General features: G+C 35.4%; 1 protein-coding gene across 10 annotated transcripts in view; it reads left to right on the top strand.

Annotated features, from left to right (window-relative positions):
- The window catches only part of AP3B1 (adaptor related protein complex 3 subunit beta 1), a 185,934-nt gene that overhangs the window by 97,723 nt on the left and 72,163 nt on the right, over positions 1 to 16,048 (top strand). For all 10 annotated transcript variants that reach the window (XR_004982833.2, XR_004982834.2, XM_045571657.1 and 7 more), the window contains 2 exons: positions 1,540 to 1,693; positions 7,750 to 7,891. Coding sequence is in view for 8 of the 10 variants with exons in the window: in XM_045571657.1 (XP_045427613.1) it covers positions 1,540 to 1,693; positions 7,750 to 7,891 (296 nt within the window). In the remaining 2 variants the exon portion in view is untranslated. The remainder of the gene's footprint in view (positions 1 to 1,539; positions 1,694 to 7,749; positions 7,892 to 16,048) is intronic.

Raw genomic sequence — 16,048 nt, 5'->3', positions numbered from 1 at the left:
CTTCAGTCCTCAAGCTGATGCTCTATCCACTGAGCCAGAACAATTAGGGCCCTTTTTTTAAAAATTTATTTTTTTTTAAGGGAGAAAGAGAGAGAGAAACATCAGTTGCCTCATGAATGAGTCTCAACTGTGGATCGAACCTGCAACCTGGTTATGTCCCCTGACCAGGAATGAATCCAAGTCTCTGGTGCATAGGAATGACACTCTAACCACTGAGCAACACCAGCCAGAGCTCCAGTCCCTTCTTATTTGACATTACCTCTTAGACACATAGCTAATAAATGATAGAGTTGAAAAAGTAACTTCATGCTTTTCTGAACTCTAAACCACACTACCTGTTATTCCTTGGTGCATTGAAAATCATGATTTTGCATTTGATAAGTTTTTAATGGCGCCTTTAAAAGTAACTTTCTTTTATAAAAATGTAAAGTTTATTTAAATATTGAGCAATCTGTTCTTCATCCATTTTATACTCTTATTTCTACATGAACCTATATAGAGATAAAGCTAAAATTAATAAATCCCTTGTGTATTATAAAGAAATGAAGAGTTAAAAGTTTGAGAACAACCATATATAATGAAAAGAATGCTAAATCAGAATCATGGGCTTTAGCTTTGCAAATTCAACAAGGTACTTACTTTTCTCTATATCTGATCAATGAAGAGATAGAGTTAGATGCCTTTTAAAAAAATCATTTTTTATTTCTCAATTGTAGTTGACATACAGTATTATATTAGTTTCAAGTATCTTCTTCACATCTATGTTTCTCTCTTTTCACCCATTCCCTTCCTTCTCCCCCTCCCCTCTCTCCTTTCCACTCTCTCTAAAATCAATGGAGAAAATATCCTCAGGTGAGGATTAACCAAAAAGTTAAATTAAAATAAAATAAAATACACATAAATATACTATATGCAGCACTTCTACAAAGAGTCCTATATACCATAATTTATATATTAAAAAGTTAAAAGGAAATTCTTCATCTCTTTGACCTGTGGAAAACTCCTATACTAACTAAAGTAAGTAATAACTTTAAATAAGTAATTTTGCTTGTTGCATTTGAATTTAGAAATGTTTTGAGGTGATTTGAATAATTCATTTCCCTCTCAAAATTTGTTCTTAGGAAATTCAACTGTTTGTTACCTTTTTCTCCTCTAAATAAAATTTACTATCATCAGTAGAAGAATTTTAAGTTATTGTTTTATCTCTATATTCTTTAAAAAAATTTTTTGCCATAGCTAGATACTTATAGGTTTGAGAAGTGAGATTCTCTCAGATTTAGTGTACTTACTAGGTTCATCTTTGCTTGCTTTCCCAATCATTATCAGAGCCCTCCTGTGTCCGGAGTCCCTCCCCACTCACCTTTGCTGCAGGGTTCCAGAATCTGAATGATGGTGTGGAAACAGTGTGAACAAGTGGGGCCAGTAAACTAAAGTTCAACATCCGGTTTCATTTGTGATGAATTTTGACACTTGTGTCCTTATGCATAAGGAAATGGCTGTAAAGTAAAGAGCGCCTGTTTTGTGGTGGTGTTTTCTCAGAGAGTGACTCTGGAAGTGAAAGTGGGAAACAAGGGGAGGAAGGAGACAGTGAAGACAGCAGCGAGGACTCCTCCAGTGACAGTGAGAGTGGAAGCGAGTCAGAAGCAGAAAACAAAAAAACGGCCAAGAGGAACTCCAAAAGCAAAGGAAGAGGGTAAATTATTTTCTTCAGGAAATGTTCCATGGCGTTTTACTCAAGGCTAACGTTTCCCTTTAACTGATAGAATGAGAAAATGAGTGTGTGTATTTTTTCCTGAACAGGTGGTATATCCTGAAAAATTAATTTAAAATACTAGTTCACATTATTCTGCTACTTGTAGTGCTTCATTTTCATTTTGAACTTGAACAAATCTTGGGGCTACATTTCAAAAATTGGTATAACCTTGGAAGGCTGAGTTAAGTGATCAGGCAGTAGGTATGAAACACTTAATTACCTTTCGTAGCAGTTTTACTGAAGGCTAAAATTAAATCTTTCAAGACTTTGCCATTATGTAACTAAGACAATTGATTTTTCTAAATAATGTTATATTAAAAAGATTATGATCCAAATATTAGAGTCAGAGGCTGTGAAGGAAGACGGTCATAAGATATTTAAGTGCTAGTGCTTTTTAAGATCTCCCATTATCAACAACATTATCATGTATTAAAGTGTCATTAAAATTTTGAGTAATTGGGGCTGATACCTTGGATTGTAAGAGTCTGTTTTCCTCCCTGCTGTCAGTGTGTGGCCTCGGCAGACACGATGGCCCTTCCTAGGGGCCTGCTGCCCGCTCCCTTGATGAGCTTGCAGCCCAGCTCAGTCGTGGCTGACAGCACTGATTGGGGCGCAGTACGCTCTCTGCTCCTTTTATTACAGACAGTAATTAAAGCAGCTCGCCCTGCCACTTCCATAACAAACACAGCATAATACCCTAATTATGACTTTATTAATTTAAGTCAGGATTTAATGATTTTAAAAGTGATTTATATTGTTTTTCCTGTTCAGAACAAATGAAATCTGTAGGTTAAATTAATACAGGCTTTTCATCATTGCAAAGTTAAAAAGCTAGTTACCAGTAAATTCTTTTCATTAGATTAACATCTGAAACTCTAAGCAGTAAGGTAAACAATAATTACCCATCAAAATTGAGTGATGCATAACAAAATAACACTTATACCTTTAAATCTTATCTCAAAAGCTGGAAGTTAAATATATTCAGAATTACTCACTTGTTGCAACAAAGGAGTTACTTGGTTTGTAATAGACTTTTCTTTGAGAGAAATTCTGTACTTCTGGTTTAATATCAGAATAGCTATGATTACATAGTTTATAAAAAGTGTCTTTTTTCTAGGAAAGAAAAGTTTGGTTCAGTGCACTAAATATCTTTTCAGATAGAAAAAGCCAGTATGCTAGAAATTTATAACCATGTATTAGATTATAGTTCATTATTTTTTTCTTTCAGAAATAGACTTTTCTCTTATTCATGTTGGAGTTTAAAAGAATTGTTTAATGCATCAAAGGGAATCTCAGTTGCATTCTAACCTTGTATTTTTAAGTACATGTTTTAACCATTGAATTGGGGATAATAAATTGCTATTCTTTGCTAGGGGGAAAACAACAACATATTTTTTAGTCATCAAATATAATTACATGTGCTCTGAGATGTTACCATAACTCCATTTTTAATAAACAGCAATCATATTTCCTTCACAAAAAATCAATTGTAGAAACTATTGATTTTTCTCTTGCCTCACCACTCTCCCTTCCCATGTGTTTTTCCTGCTTGTCTCTCAGAATTTTTTTAAACTTTGCCAGTGTATAACTATATGGTAGTTTTTTTTTAAACTAGGGAGCTTTAAGTATCTTCAAAAAATCCCTTTGCTAATCATAATTATTTTTTACTAAATTTGAGTTTTATACTAGAAAGTATGTTCAGTTGAAGGGAGCTATTATGGTGTAGTAGGGTGAATATGATCTTTAGAATAAGACAGACATGAGTTCAAATAACAGTTCTACCCCTCCTGGCTATGTATCCTTGAGCAGGTTATTTAACCTTACTGAATATTATCTATAATAATAAAAGCATAATATGCTAATTAGACTGGACAGCCAAACGACCTTCCGAATGAAGCAGGGCTGCAACGGCCAAGGACAACCGCTGAGGCTGCGAGGGCCAAGCCCCTTGCGTGAATTTCATGCATCGGGCCTCTAGTCTATGTATTGTATATATATAAAAGGCCCAGTGACTGACTGACCAACCTGCCTGTACATATGACACGCACTGGCAATTTAAAAATAAATATTGACTTGTGCATGCACAATGCATATAAAGCTCTTGCTGGTGCCAATCACATGCGTGTGTTTTGATCTGTCATTGTCGATCATGAATTTGGTTGTTTTTGTTGACATTCAACGTGAACCACATCACGATTTATTCATCAACCATCTGACTGTTGGCTGGTACATATGACGCCCACTGGCAATTTAAAATTAAACAGGGACTGTGCGATATGTATAAAGCTCTCGCTGGTGCCAATCACACACGTGTTTAATTTTATAATATTATTAGAGGCCCGGTGCATGACATTCGAGCATGGGGGATGAGGGGAGTCCTTCAGCCCAGCCTGCACTTTCTCTAATCTGGGACCCCTCAAGGGATGTCTGACTGCCCTCTCACAATCCAGGACTGCTGGCTCCCAATCACTTGCTTGCCTGCCTGCCTGATTGCCCCTAAGAGCTTCTGCCTGCAAACCTGATCTCCCCTAACCACCTCCCTGCCAGCCTGATCAATGCCTAACTCCTCCCTTAATGGCCCGATTGCCCCTAACTCCCATCCCCTGCCAGCTTGGTCACCCCTAACTGCCCTCCCCTCTGGCCTGATCCCCCCAACTGTCCTCCCCTGCTGGCCTCGTCCCCCCCAACTGTCCTTCCCTGCATGCCCAGTTGCTTCCAACTGCCCTCATCTACTGGCCTGGTCACCCTTAACTACCCTCCCCTGCAGGCCTGATCACCTCCACTGCCCTCCCTTTCAGGCCTGGTACCTCCTAACTGCCCTCCCCTGCTGGCCTGATAACCTACAACTGTCCTTCCCTGCTGGACATCTTGTGGTGGCCATCTGGTGTCCACATAGGGGTGGCCATCTTGTGTGTTGGAGCGAAGGTCAATTTGCATATTACTGCTTTATTATATAGGATATTTTATATACTATTTTGACATGCAATTTTTGAAGTAATGTAATTAATGCATGAATCTTCTAATTAATTTCCTCTCAATATGCACAAATCCATGCACTGGGCCACTAATAGGATTATAATGTCCAATAAAAAAATGGTGGAATGTCATATTAGATGATTGGTATGAAGTTCCTAATGTGCCTGGCACAAGATACATTCTTTTATTCTTTTCTTTTTTTTTTCAAATCATAAAAGGTAGTTTATTTAGAAATTTACAGAGGTAGTGGAGTGAGCCAGCTGGGCTGCACAGGCTCAGGAAACAAGTTACAGAGGCAGAAGCTCTTCTGGAGCTCTGGACCGAGAAGGCACAGTTACAGACCGTGGGGGGGACCAGAAGGGGGAAGGGAAAAGTTCCCATAGACTCCTGAGAGGGAGAGCACCTGCAGGGTCCTTTGCTTTGAGGGTTTTATAGGCTGGGAATTTAGGGGAGATTTTGGGGAAGGATCTCAACAGGATATTCATCAGCTTTATGTTGCTGTGCCAAAATGAGATTTATTCCCAGTGACTTCATCTGTCCTTGAGTATCCTGGGCACAAATGGCACTAATTGGATTTCTGTTATCTTCCATTTGGTTGGGAAGAGAAGTGTAAACCATTAGCACTAAGTGTCCTTGATTAGGGAAGATAAGATTTATCAGATGGTTGTAAGCGGCTTGTCCATTTAACTGTCTCAGTTTCCCTATTCTGCTTGTCCTGGTTTATTAGCCTGTCTCGTTTCCTCTCAGTGAGGTCTATCCCTGAAATCTGTTAGGGTTGCTGAGGGAGGTCAGTTGGTCTTCAGTAACTGCTTCCTGCTGACAAGGGCTGTAGTCCCTGCACATAGAGGGTATGGAAATCTCTTCCTGCCTGATCTAAGGTAGACAGGGGAATGGGATCTCAGACTGGAACAACCTGTTAGCTGATTCTTCCAGAGTAGTGATGGTCCAGAATCCCCAAAGCATCACCATCTTAATATCTAATTGTTATATCCAGAATAAAAGTTGGTAGATTGCTCCATATTTCATTAACTTAATCATGTAATCCTGATACTAAGTCAGTTCAGTGAAGTTGTTGAGTCTTAGTTCAGAAGACAGTGATGCAGGTGGGCTCCCAAAGTGAGACTTACGTTGTGTAAACAAGCAGTCAGGTATTTAATAAGGGTATGCCTCTGAAAACGGAAGAAAAAAGACAAAGGTTAATGGCCAAAGAGAATTACAAACCTGTTTCTAAGTCTGTAAGGCTGTCAGTTGAGATTTTTAGATGTAAGTCTCAAAGTTGTTTTTTTCTAGAATGAAAGCAAGCAGTGACAATCTGATAGATTCTTTTTATCTACACATCTTATTTGAATATCTCTGGTGATGTAAATTCTGCATGGTTCACACAGTCATAATGATTATGAATGAGCTGTTGTGGCTATTTTTCAAGGTTACGTCAAGTCCTTTGGCTATAATTTGCAAGTACAAAGCTCAGAAACAAAATTTTTAGTTCTCAATAATTCCAAGTCAGAGGATGGGAGAAAAAGGAAACATTAGTTTGGAAGGTTATAACCAAATATTTAAGAAAACAAAATAATTCGTAATTCAGTTCAGTTTATGGGTGACAAAATTTTGAAGTCAATTAACTGAATTAGATTCTAATATTCACAACTATGTATTATAGATTCTATCGAAACAGTTTTTCCCCTTAAAATTATCCTCATTTTTACCAAAGAGCCAAATTATGACCAATTTAGTTGCATTAAAGCCAGCTTCAATTTGGCCTGATTATTTGCATAAATACAAGAAGAATAGTAATTTATCATATAGGCTCTCCTAAATCTTTTTTGTTGGAATCTTATAAGGAATCTCCAGATTGAGCTTTAATTGGCCCTCAGGCTGAAGAGCCCAAGCCACACAGTTGCCATCAGGCTTAGCTTGCAATACCTATAGGTTTGGGTGAAGTCCTGGGAAAGCAGTCTTTGTTGAGATGCCCCTCCACATGTTCTTATGCTACACTGTGCTTTATTACTTACCATACTTTCTTGTCAATGGCACCTTACTTCTCTGTGTCTTCAGGGACAGCAGGCTGTGTAAGGAAGCACATGGAAATCATCTGTATCTTGCTAACCATTGTTATCCTCAGCACCTAGCAGTGCACACATTGTGGGCAATCAGATATTTGTTAAATGAGGGACAGAGTGAATGAATGAATGAATGAATGAATGAATGACATCCGCACTTAGATTTGATCATTTGGTATTTTAAAAATTTATATATAGTTATCCTACTTTTTTTTTAAAGTAAGACTTAAGTGCATTAGAAGAATTCTCTTTTGAACATTTTCTCATATGTTTTAGGGTCACATTTAGGAATATAGGTAAATAATTTTATTGGACAGAAATATTTATAAAATGCAAGTCTATTTTAGCAAAAGTCCATGTATAAATACTTAAACTTATTAACAAACACTTAATAATTTGAGACAGTTTTTTAAAATCAACCTAATTATCTTTAAAGTCATTACTGTTAGCACTTACTATATATTTCTGGTAAATCAAACATTCAAGTATTAGTTTTTTTCAATTTAGGATATAATTTTAGGTTATTTTATGATCTTTTGCTTTTGAGATTGTGTGATGTGGTATAATTAGTTTTGAATGGGATCTAATTTAAATGTATTTTTATTGATTTTAGAGAGGAAGGGAGTGAGATAGAAACATCAATGATGAGAGAGAATCATTGATAAGCTGCCTCCTCGCCCCATACTGGTGGATGAAACCTACAACCTGGACATGTGCCCTGACTGGAGAATCAGACCTCCTGGTTCATAGGTCAGCACTCACTGAGACACACCAGCCAGGCCATCATCTTTTTAAATACTAACAAGACGTGTTTCTCAGTGAAATACTCTTCTCTAGTGAATGTTAGGATTTATAGGCAAACTGGACAAATAGAACATTTGATTTTTTTTTTCAAACTACTTAAACTTGTTTATATAAAGAATTTAAAGTTTATATTTCAAAATTTATTCTTATACATAGTGATTCTGAAGATGGGGAGACTGAAAATGAGAAATCTGAAACTTCAGATTCTTCCAGTGGAGATTCGAGTTCAATAGAAGACAGTTCTTCAGAATCTGAATCAAAATCAGAAAGTGAATCTAAATCCAGAAAAGTCACCAAGGTAAGAGTTACACATTTGCTGTAATTGAAAATAAATGTTTTCATAGCCTTTTCCGAATTAAGAATAAATATTTGTGAAAATAGTGTTATAGAAAATCAAGAATCTAAGAAAGGAATTTAATATTGTCACTGACAACTAAAACACTATCTTCATTAATCCACACCTCTGATTTTTATATTATTATTTTCTAGGTAATTGCTTCCCTTATAATTCAACCTTTCAGAGAAGTTAGAAACTGTTTTTAACCTCATCATTTGCCATTGAAATTAAAGAGCTCAGTAATTATGAGTATGGCCTTTGTTGTTCTTGGCTAGGTTGTGACAAGGGAGTTTTTGCTAAAGGGGAAGTAAAAGGAAGTGCAGAAATAATATTGAGCAAAGGAATATAAATATAAATGTGGCCTACAAAATTGTGACTAATAACCTTTTTAAAAAATCAGAAGATATATATTCCATAACTAATAAAAATTCAGTAGCCATGTACTTAGAAGCAAAGGTATGCACCATTTATGTAATAGAATGTTACACTTATTGATATATTTTTAACCTTTAACCTTGTCTACTTAGCAACAAAAAACAAAAATAAAGTATAAGTTGCAAAAATGTAGTTATTAATACAAAATTCAAACCTAATGAATATCTTTCTAATCTCTGGTTATTACTCCCTTCCTATAAATGGATCATGTTGATGTTATGCTTCAAATGCAGTTTTGTTTTGTTTTTAAACTTTTTTATTGTGTGTGTGTGTGTGTGTGTGTGTGTTTAAACTGATTTTAGAGAGGGGAAGAGAGGGGGATAGAGAGATAGAAACATTGATGAGAGAGAAACATCATTAATCGTCTGCCTTCTGCATGGCTCCTATTGGGGATGGAGTGGAGTCTGCAATCTGGGCATGTGCCCTGACTAAGAATGGAACCTGACCTCCTGGTTCATGGTCTGATGCTCAACCACTGAATCACACCAGCTGGGCTCAAATGAGGTTTTTTAAAAATAAACTGTATTCTATAAGTTGAAAATATGGTCAAGTCTTATCTTTTAAATTGAATTCAATTTTTTTTTTTTCTGAAAAAGAATTCAGTAAGACAACATTTATTACTGATAAAACATCTTTAAAAAAATAAAAAATACTTTTTATATAATAAAAGAATATTTGAAATCAAAAGCAAATATTATACTTAATATCCCCCCACCCCCATTTATTTGTTCTGTACTTAAAGTTTCTCATTAGAGTAGCCAAGGATGAAAATAAATCCATTCAAGTATATATAATAATTGCCCTCCTCTATTCAGAGATTTATTCTTAAAGAATAAGCATGTTTAAAATTGGTTAATATTTGTCTTACCATCTTTCAAATATCCTTGCATATATTTTATAACCTATTTTAAATTTGAATTTATATTCAAAACTTGTCTCTATATTATATACTAAAGGCTCAGTGCACAGATTTGTGCACAGGTGGTCTCTCTGCCTGGACTGTGGGGTTGGGCCGAAACCCGCTCTCTGACATCCCCCGAGGGGTCCCAGATTGCGAAAGGGTGGTTCTCAGGTGATGCACTCTGGAATCAGGCTCCCGCCTCTCTGGTTCCAGGTGCCAGAGAACCGCAGCTGCTAAATCACTGCAGCTCAGCAGCTACTGCATTGAGTATCTGCCCCTGATGGTCAGTGCACATCATAGCTACTGGTTGAAGCGTCTGCCCCCTGGTGGCCATTGGGTGTCATAGATGGTTGGATGGTCGCTTAGGCTTTTATATATAGAGATATATCTAAGATTTTTTTTAAAAAAAATTTACATAAAATCTTACAGGTTTATTTTATTTGTTATTTATTTTATTTTTTTATATTCTGTTGATTTTTTACAGAGAGGAAGGAGAGAGAGAGCTAGAAACGTCGATGAGAGAGAACATCAACCAGCTGCCTCTTGCACACCCCCTACCGGGGATGTGCCTGCAACCAATGTACATGCCCTTGACCGGAATCGAATCTGGGACCTTTCAGTCCGCAGACCAATGCTCTACTGCTGAGCAAAACCGGTTTCAGCAAATCTTACAAGTTTATTAATCTGGCCTTGTATAAAACTTATTACATAGTTTAATATCCTCTCATTTTCTACTTATATTAAATTACAAAAAAAAATAGCTTAAGGTGTTATTTAAAATGAAATAAAAGGGCTTTAGAAATTAACAGTAGGTATAACCCAGATTAAGAAGTCAGTGTTTTTAAAAATGACAAAGCAAGAAATCAGTGAATGTCAAGCAGGTGGAATGAAAATGTTATCCTTTTTTTTTTTTTTTTTTAAATCTTTATTGTTTAATATATTACAAGTTATCTTATGGAGTTTTGTAAAAGTTGAAAAATTAGATCCTCTATAGTATTGGAAGCAGGGGTTTAGGACACCATTAAAAAGCCACAGAGGTACTGCAGATCAGCAGTTCAGTTTGGTTCAGGTTTGTTAAAGACTATCAATGATCAGATTACATTTCTTTGTAATTGAAAATATTTTACTGTAGAAAATCATTATAAAATTTAGAAGTATTTCAATGATTCAAGACTCTTGAGAAATTCAGGCTTTATTCATATTCTTAATAGCTTTAGGTCTATGTGTTTTGCTTATATAGCTTACTTTCTCTATAAAAGAATGCCTTTTCCTGTCTGTAATAGACAGACAGAATTTATTATATTAGTTTGAATATTTTCTACCTTAGAACCCCATAACTATTTTTTTTCTTTCTACTTTTTTCTGACTGATTTGGAGTCTACCATGCAATTACAAGTACACCAATTTTTTAATCATTGGCAACTCTGTAATTATAGAAGAGTTCTTCTTGCACCAAATGTTGTGGCTTCTGCTCTAAATTATGAGTAATAAAGACAGATGGTGGGTGCTTTACATTAATTTAGTATGACAGTATTTTAGTCCTGAACAGCCAAACTAGATCCTATACTTTTAACTCTTTTTCTTTCATTTCTTTTATTTGGACAATGTGTTTTGGGAATACTGAGCATGAAAATGAGAACTAGAGGTACCTTGAATATGGTGGTCCCATGGGATAGGCATAGTCTTATAATTGTTGGGCGATAATATCTTTAACCTTTAGTTTCCTCATCTATAAAATAGAAATGCTAATAACTACTTTACTTCTTTCAGGTGTTGCTATAAAAAATCTAATGTGGAAAATCATTATAAATATAAAACATCAATGTTAACTTTTTTTTTTTTTCAAAAAAATCCCCAAGGATTTTTTCCATTGCCTTTAGATAGAGACAGGGGAGAGAAGAGGGAGGAAGAGAGAGAGAAAAAAGGAGATATATATTTAGAGAGATCGATATGAGAGAGACACATCGATTGGTTGATTCCCAAATGCACCCTGACTGGGGCCAGATAATAAAACTGTAACTCAGGTATGTTCCCTTGACCAGTAATCAAACCTGCAACCCTTCAATGTGTGGTGGGTTGATGCTCTAGCCATTGAGAAACACTAGCCAGAGCAGTATTAACATTTTTTTACTTGAACATTAATTCCATGAGAGAGCAACAATATTAGCATTATAGAACACCAATGCTAAAAGGAACCAACATTTTTTAATAACTCTTATGTCTTCCGTATGTTTTTTCCTCTTTTTATACTATTCAAGTTATAAGTCAACATTCAGGGATGACCCCTTACTTGCAGCCTGTGATCTCATCCACTTCCTGCAGAATACTGAGCTGCCATATGCTGTGAGTGTCTCCTACCACTCTCTGCTCTCTAACACACAATCTATTTACCTTTATTTTTCTTTGAATACTGGTAGCTCTGAGTAAGTGACCCTATCCACTGAACCAAGAATAAGTCCTACTTCCTTTTGGCCTTGTTTTGTTGAGAATCATCAGCTTCCTTTGCACCTTTAGTCTTTTTCTTCCATAATGCTTCCTCCGCTAACCAAAGCACTCAAGTTTTTCCCAGCATTTAAAGAGAGAGAGGGAGGAGGGAGTTGAAGAGAGTCAGAGACAGTGAGTGTGTGACAATGAGAGTTTAGAAAAATAATCTAGATAATCTCTACCTACTGCTTCTTAATTATTTCTGAGTGAGTCCCTTTGAAATTGGTTTTCACTTTTATCACTTCTTACAGATATTGCTCTGAAAAGTCAGCCGTGATCTTCCCCCTTCCAGTGGCTTTCTCTCAGTAATTATCCTTCTCGGAACTTTTATGACTCTTCCTCTACTGCTTGAAACTCTGCATCCTTTTTCTTCTGACTTCTTTGACCTTTCAGTCAAAATTGCTTCACTTTTACCACCTTCTGACACCCAAAGTTAGTGCTTAAGTATATATAATTTTTCAAAAAACTTATGATACATCATCTGTATATTTGTATTCTTGAGACCTGTAAAGTATTAAAATTAATCTTTTTAACCAGTGTCACTCCAATAAATTTAATTTAAAATATATTAATAAATGGAAGTTAATGTGAATTATTTTGTTTTGTCTTTTTTTTCGCTACAAGTTTTCCTTTTGTGAGACCTATTCACTCCTATAGTTTTAACTAAAACTTATAGCACATCTTCCATAATATCATTTCTAAATCCCTACAACAGCTATAACAATTCAAGCCAATTTCTTAGATCTGTCAGGAGCCACTGGTTTCCCAAACCTATCAATATAGCCAGAAGGATCCATGCTCTGCCATTTGGTAGCAGACTTTTTTCTCCCAGATCAGTAGCTCCAGAATTGTCTTTGATTCCCCTCTCATCCTGCATCTTCATGCAGTTGCCAAGTCTTAGAGGTTCTCTGTGTTATTTCACATACCTCATTTCTTTTTCTACCACCACCATTCTAGATCAGTTCTTTATTACCTCACTCATAGACCATTGCCATTGGTCATACACAGAGCTTCCCCAATCCCAGTCCTTTTCTGCAGCTGTCAGATTAATGCTCACATTACTTATAATGATGCTCCATTATCATTCAAGTTCAGTAAATCCTCAGACTAACATGTCCCAACCTTCCTTTCTAGATTAAACCCCTTTGTGTTCCCTGTGTTCTGATCCCAATATACTGTTTTTTGTTCTCCTAACATGTTGTATACTTTTCCATTTCTATGTCTTTGTTCTTCCTTTTACACTTCTCTTATTACAGGAAATACAAGCTGAGGAGAAAGTGGCCCCTTATTAAAGGGTGGTCCCTCTACTTATAGTTGAGAAAGACTTCATGAGATAAAAAAAATTATTGATGAGAGGGTATTACTCATGTGAATGGTGTAGGGACAGTCAAATGGTAAGAATGTCTGTTGAATTATGTTGCAGTAGTGTTTGTCATTTGACTCTATGCCCCAGCAGATTCATATGACACAAAACTATAGTCGTACATTATGGTGTTATTTTTGTAAGGTTGTATTTTTTATATTTTATTTTATTTTTTCAGAGAGAGAAAGGGGGATGGAGAGATAGAAACATCAATGACCAGCTGCCTCCCGCACACCCCCTACTAGGGATCAAGCTCACAAACCAGGCACGTGCTCTGTCCTGGAATTGAACTGTGAACTAGTTCTGTGGTCAGCAAACTGCGGCTCACAAGCCACATGCTGCTCTCTGGCCCCTTGAGTGTGGCTCTTCCACAAAATACCACGGCCTGGGTGAGTCTATTTTGAAAAGTGGCGTTAGAAGAAGTTTAAGTTTAAAAAATTTGGCTCTCAAAAGATATTTCAATCATTGTACTGTTGATGCTTGGCTCTGTTGACTAATGAGTTTGCCAACCATTGTCCTAGTTCATGGGTCGACACTAAGTCACACTGGCCAGGCTCTTTATATATTGTTTGAGAGATCTCCTTAATTGAGATCATATATTGTTAGTAATGACCAAAAAAAGATATCTTGTTTTTCAGTTACAATTATTTTGATGGGCAAGCACATTTTTATTTTTAAGTGCTTGTTTCCGAAATACCTGTAATATGATGGAGAAATATTTTAATTTGAGTCTAGTCTTTTTTATGAAATAATTCTTTTCCTCCAAATAATTGGGTTTAAAAATATTTTGGCATTTGGTATGAGATAGATTATAAATAAGAATGGAAAGAACTATTTTCTACATTATTTGAGATGTAGGAAACAAGTTTTACTTGTATTTTCACAGGTATTTATGTATGTTGCAATTATATAACTTAAGTGAATATCGTAGAATATTGGTTTTTACTCTTGAAACTCAAAGCTTTGCCTCTTTCAATTTATATCTTTCCCAGTTTAGTTGATGACGTTTTAAATTCTCCAGAATAGAAATATTATTTGACTTCAGTTGAATCTTTAAATAATAGTAAAGGCCATTAAGCAAGCTTTCTTATTGAAGTAGGTATAATTTAATAAGGTAGATTTGTTTAACAGTTTAGACTAATCTTTAACCTATAAAGTAGTCTTAATTTATTGGTAATGTAACTTTTTGTCTCAAAGCACATTGTAAGTGTGAGCCTCAGATTTTTAAAATCAAAATTGTTAGATAATTTGAAGGCAAGGGAGTCTTTAAATGGTACTTGATTGGTAATTCTAATTAAAAATATTTCATGCAAATATCTTGCTGTGTGAAGCTAAAAATTACCCTTGAATTTTTGTTGATTACTCAGGATGGTATGGTTTAACTTAACCTTTTCTATGGTTTAAATTTCAAACCTCTTTGCAATAGTTTCCTCTTAGGAAGCATATTTTATGCTTGTCTTATAAGATCTTTTTTTCTCTACTTGCTTTAAAAAAAAAAAAAATCCAGCATGCATAATACATAAAAAAATCTTTACAGATATATTTACAGATATAATACAAACAAACATTTTATTATTTGGAGCTTAATAAAACTTTCCAGGATCTTTTATTTATTATTTGAAATGACATATATTAAATAGAAATTAGTTTCTTAAGCCTGTAACTTTGTATTTCATTTTGAGAATGTTGATGTGTTGAGGTGTATAATTGAATACCATAGAAACAAAATGGGGATTTGAGGGTGATGAATTGATAGCTAGGTTTTTTTTATAGGGAGATCTTAAGATCAGTTACTGTTGTCCTTATAAAAGACTAATACAGTCACTCAGCTGTTAAAAACCTAATTCTCTATTTAAAAAAATATATACAAAAACAAATTATCTGTGTTTCTGCCTGATATCTTCTCAAGTACTAACACAATGGAAACAGTGGGTGATCTGTCAATGTGTTTGGTTTGTCAATGATGGTTTTGTATAAATATTGGGAGGGTAAGGAATAAAATTCACACAGTAAAATATGATTTCATCTGCCTTTTCTCTGCAGCTCCATGGCTCATGCTGCGGTGTGAAATTCTCATTTTACACACTTTGCAGGCGGAGCACATGAATTATGCATTGAGCAAGAAAAATCTCCTGCCTCAAGTCTTATATGCATTTACCCAGGTTCTGTCTCTATTACCAAGATGAATTGCAAATGGAGAAATGTTTGATGGAATAGGGCTCTTAACTTCTTTGTTTAGAATTCAGATTTTTATTTTTATAGTAGATCCTTTAAGTATGAAAATGTTTTGAACTTACTATGGATTTTTTAAAATGAAAAATGAAATATAACATAAGAGAGGAATGCCAAGCACATCGTGAAGCTTTTTATAGCCTTGATTCAAAATGCAAGGCTTTTTCAATTTAGTAGAAATGACCATTATCTATTGCTAATGTTGTATTTCAGTCATTGGTTATTTGCTGTTCTCAGAAAGTCAATGAAACTCTGTCCTTTTGAGAGCCATTTTTTCTGTATGTTTTAGGTTTTAAACCAATTTCACATGCAGCTCTGTCCTGTGTTATATGTGACCTGATGTGTATTTAATAGATATTGTTACAAACTCTTAGCTGTGAAGTAGAAAATAAGGTATAGACTTGCCTACAGCTTTAACTTTATCTCAATTTGAAAGGTTTCTAATTTTTCAGGTAGGGAGGTTACAGTTCCATAAAGGCAGTCATGCACAATTGTAGCTTATGGGAAGCTACACCCATTGTGCTCAGCATAGCATGTTGATAAGTCACATGGTAATAAGCTCTTTTTGTTATATGTTCTTTCTTCACAAGGCTGATATTGTAGTTGAGATGGCATTTGCTTTCTGAGCCTGTTTTTGTTACTTACAGCTTTTACATTTCAGCTTCAAAACTAACATTTCTTCCTTTTGTTAGCCCTAGAAATT

Source organism: Pipistrellus kuhlii, unplaced genomic scaffold (assembly GCF_014108245.1).
Source record: "Pipistrellus kuhlii isolate mPipKuh1 unplaced genomic scaffold, mPipKuh1.p scaffold_m20_p_4, whole genome shotgun sequence".
NCBI lineage: Eukaryota > Metazoa > Chordata > Mammalia > Chiroptera > Vespertilionidae > Pipistrellus > Pipistrellus kuhlii.
This window is presented reverse-complemented; position numbering and strand designations above follow the sequence as displayed.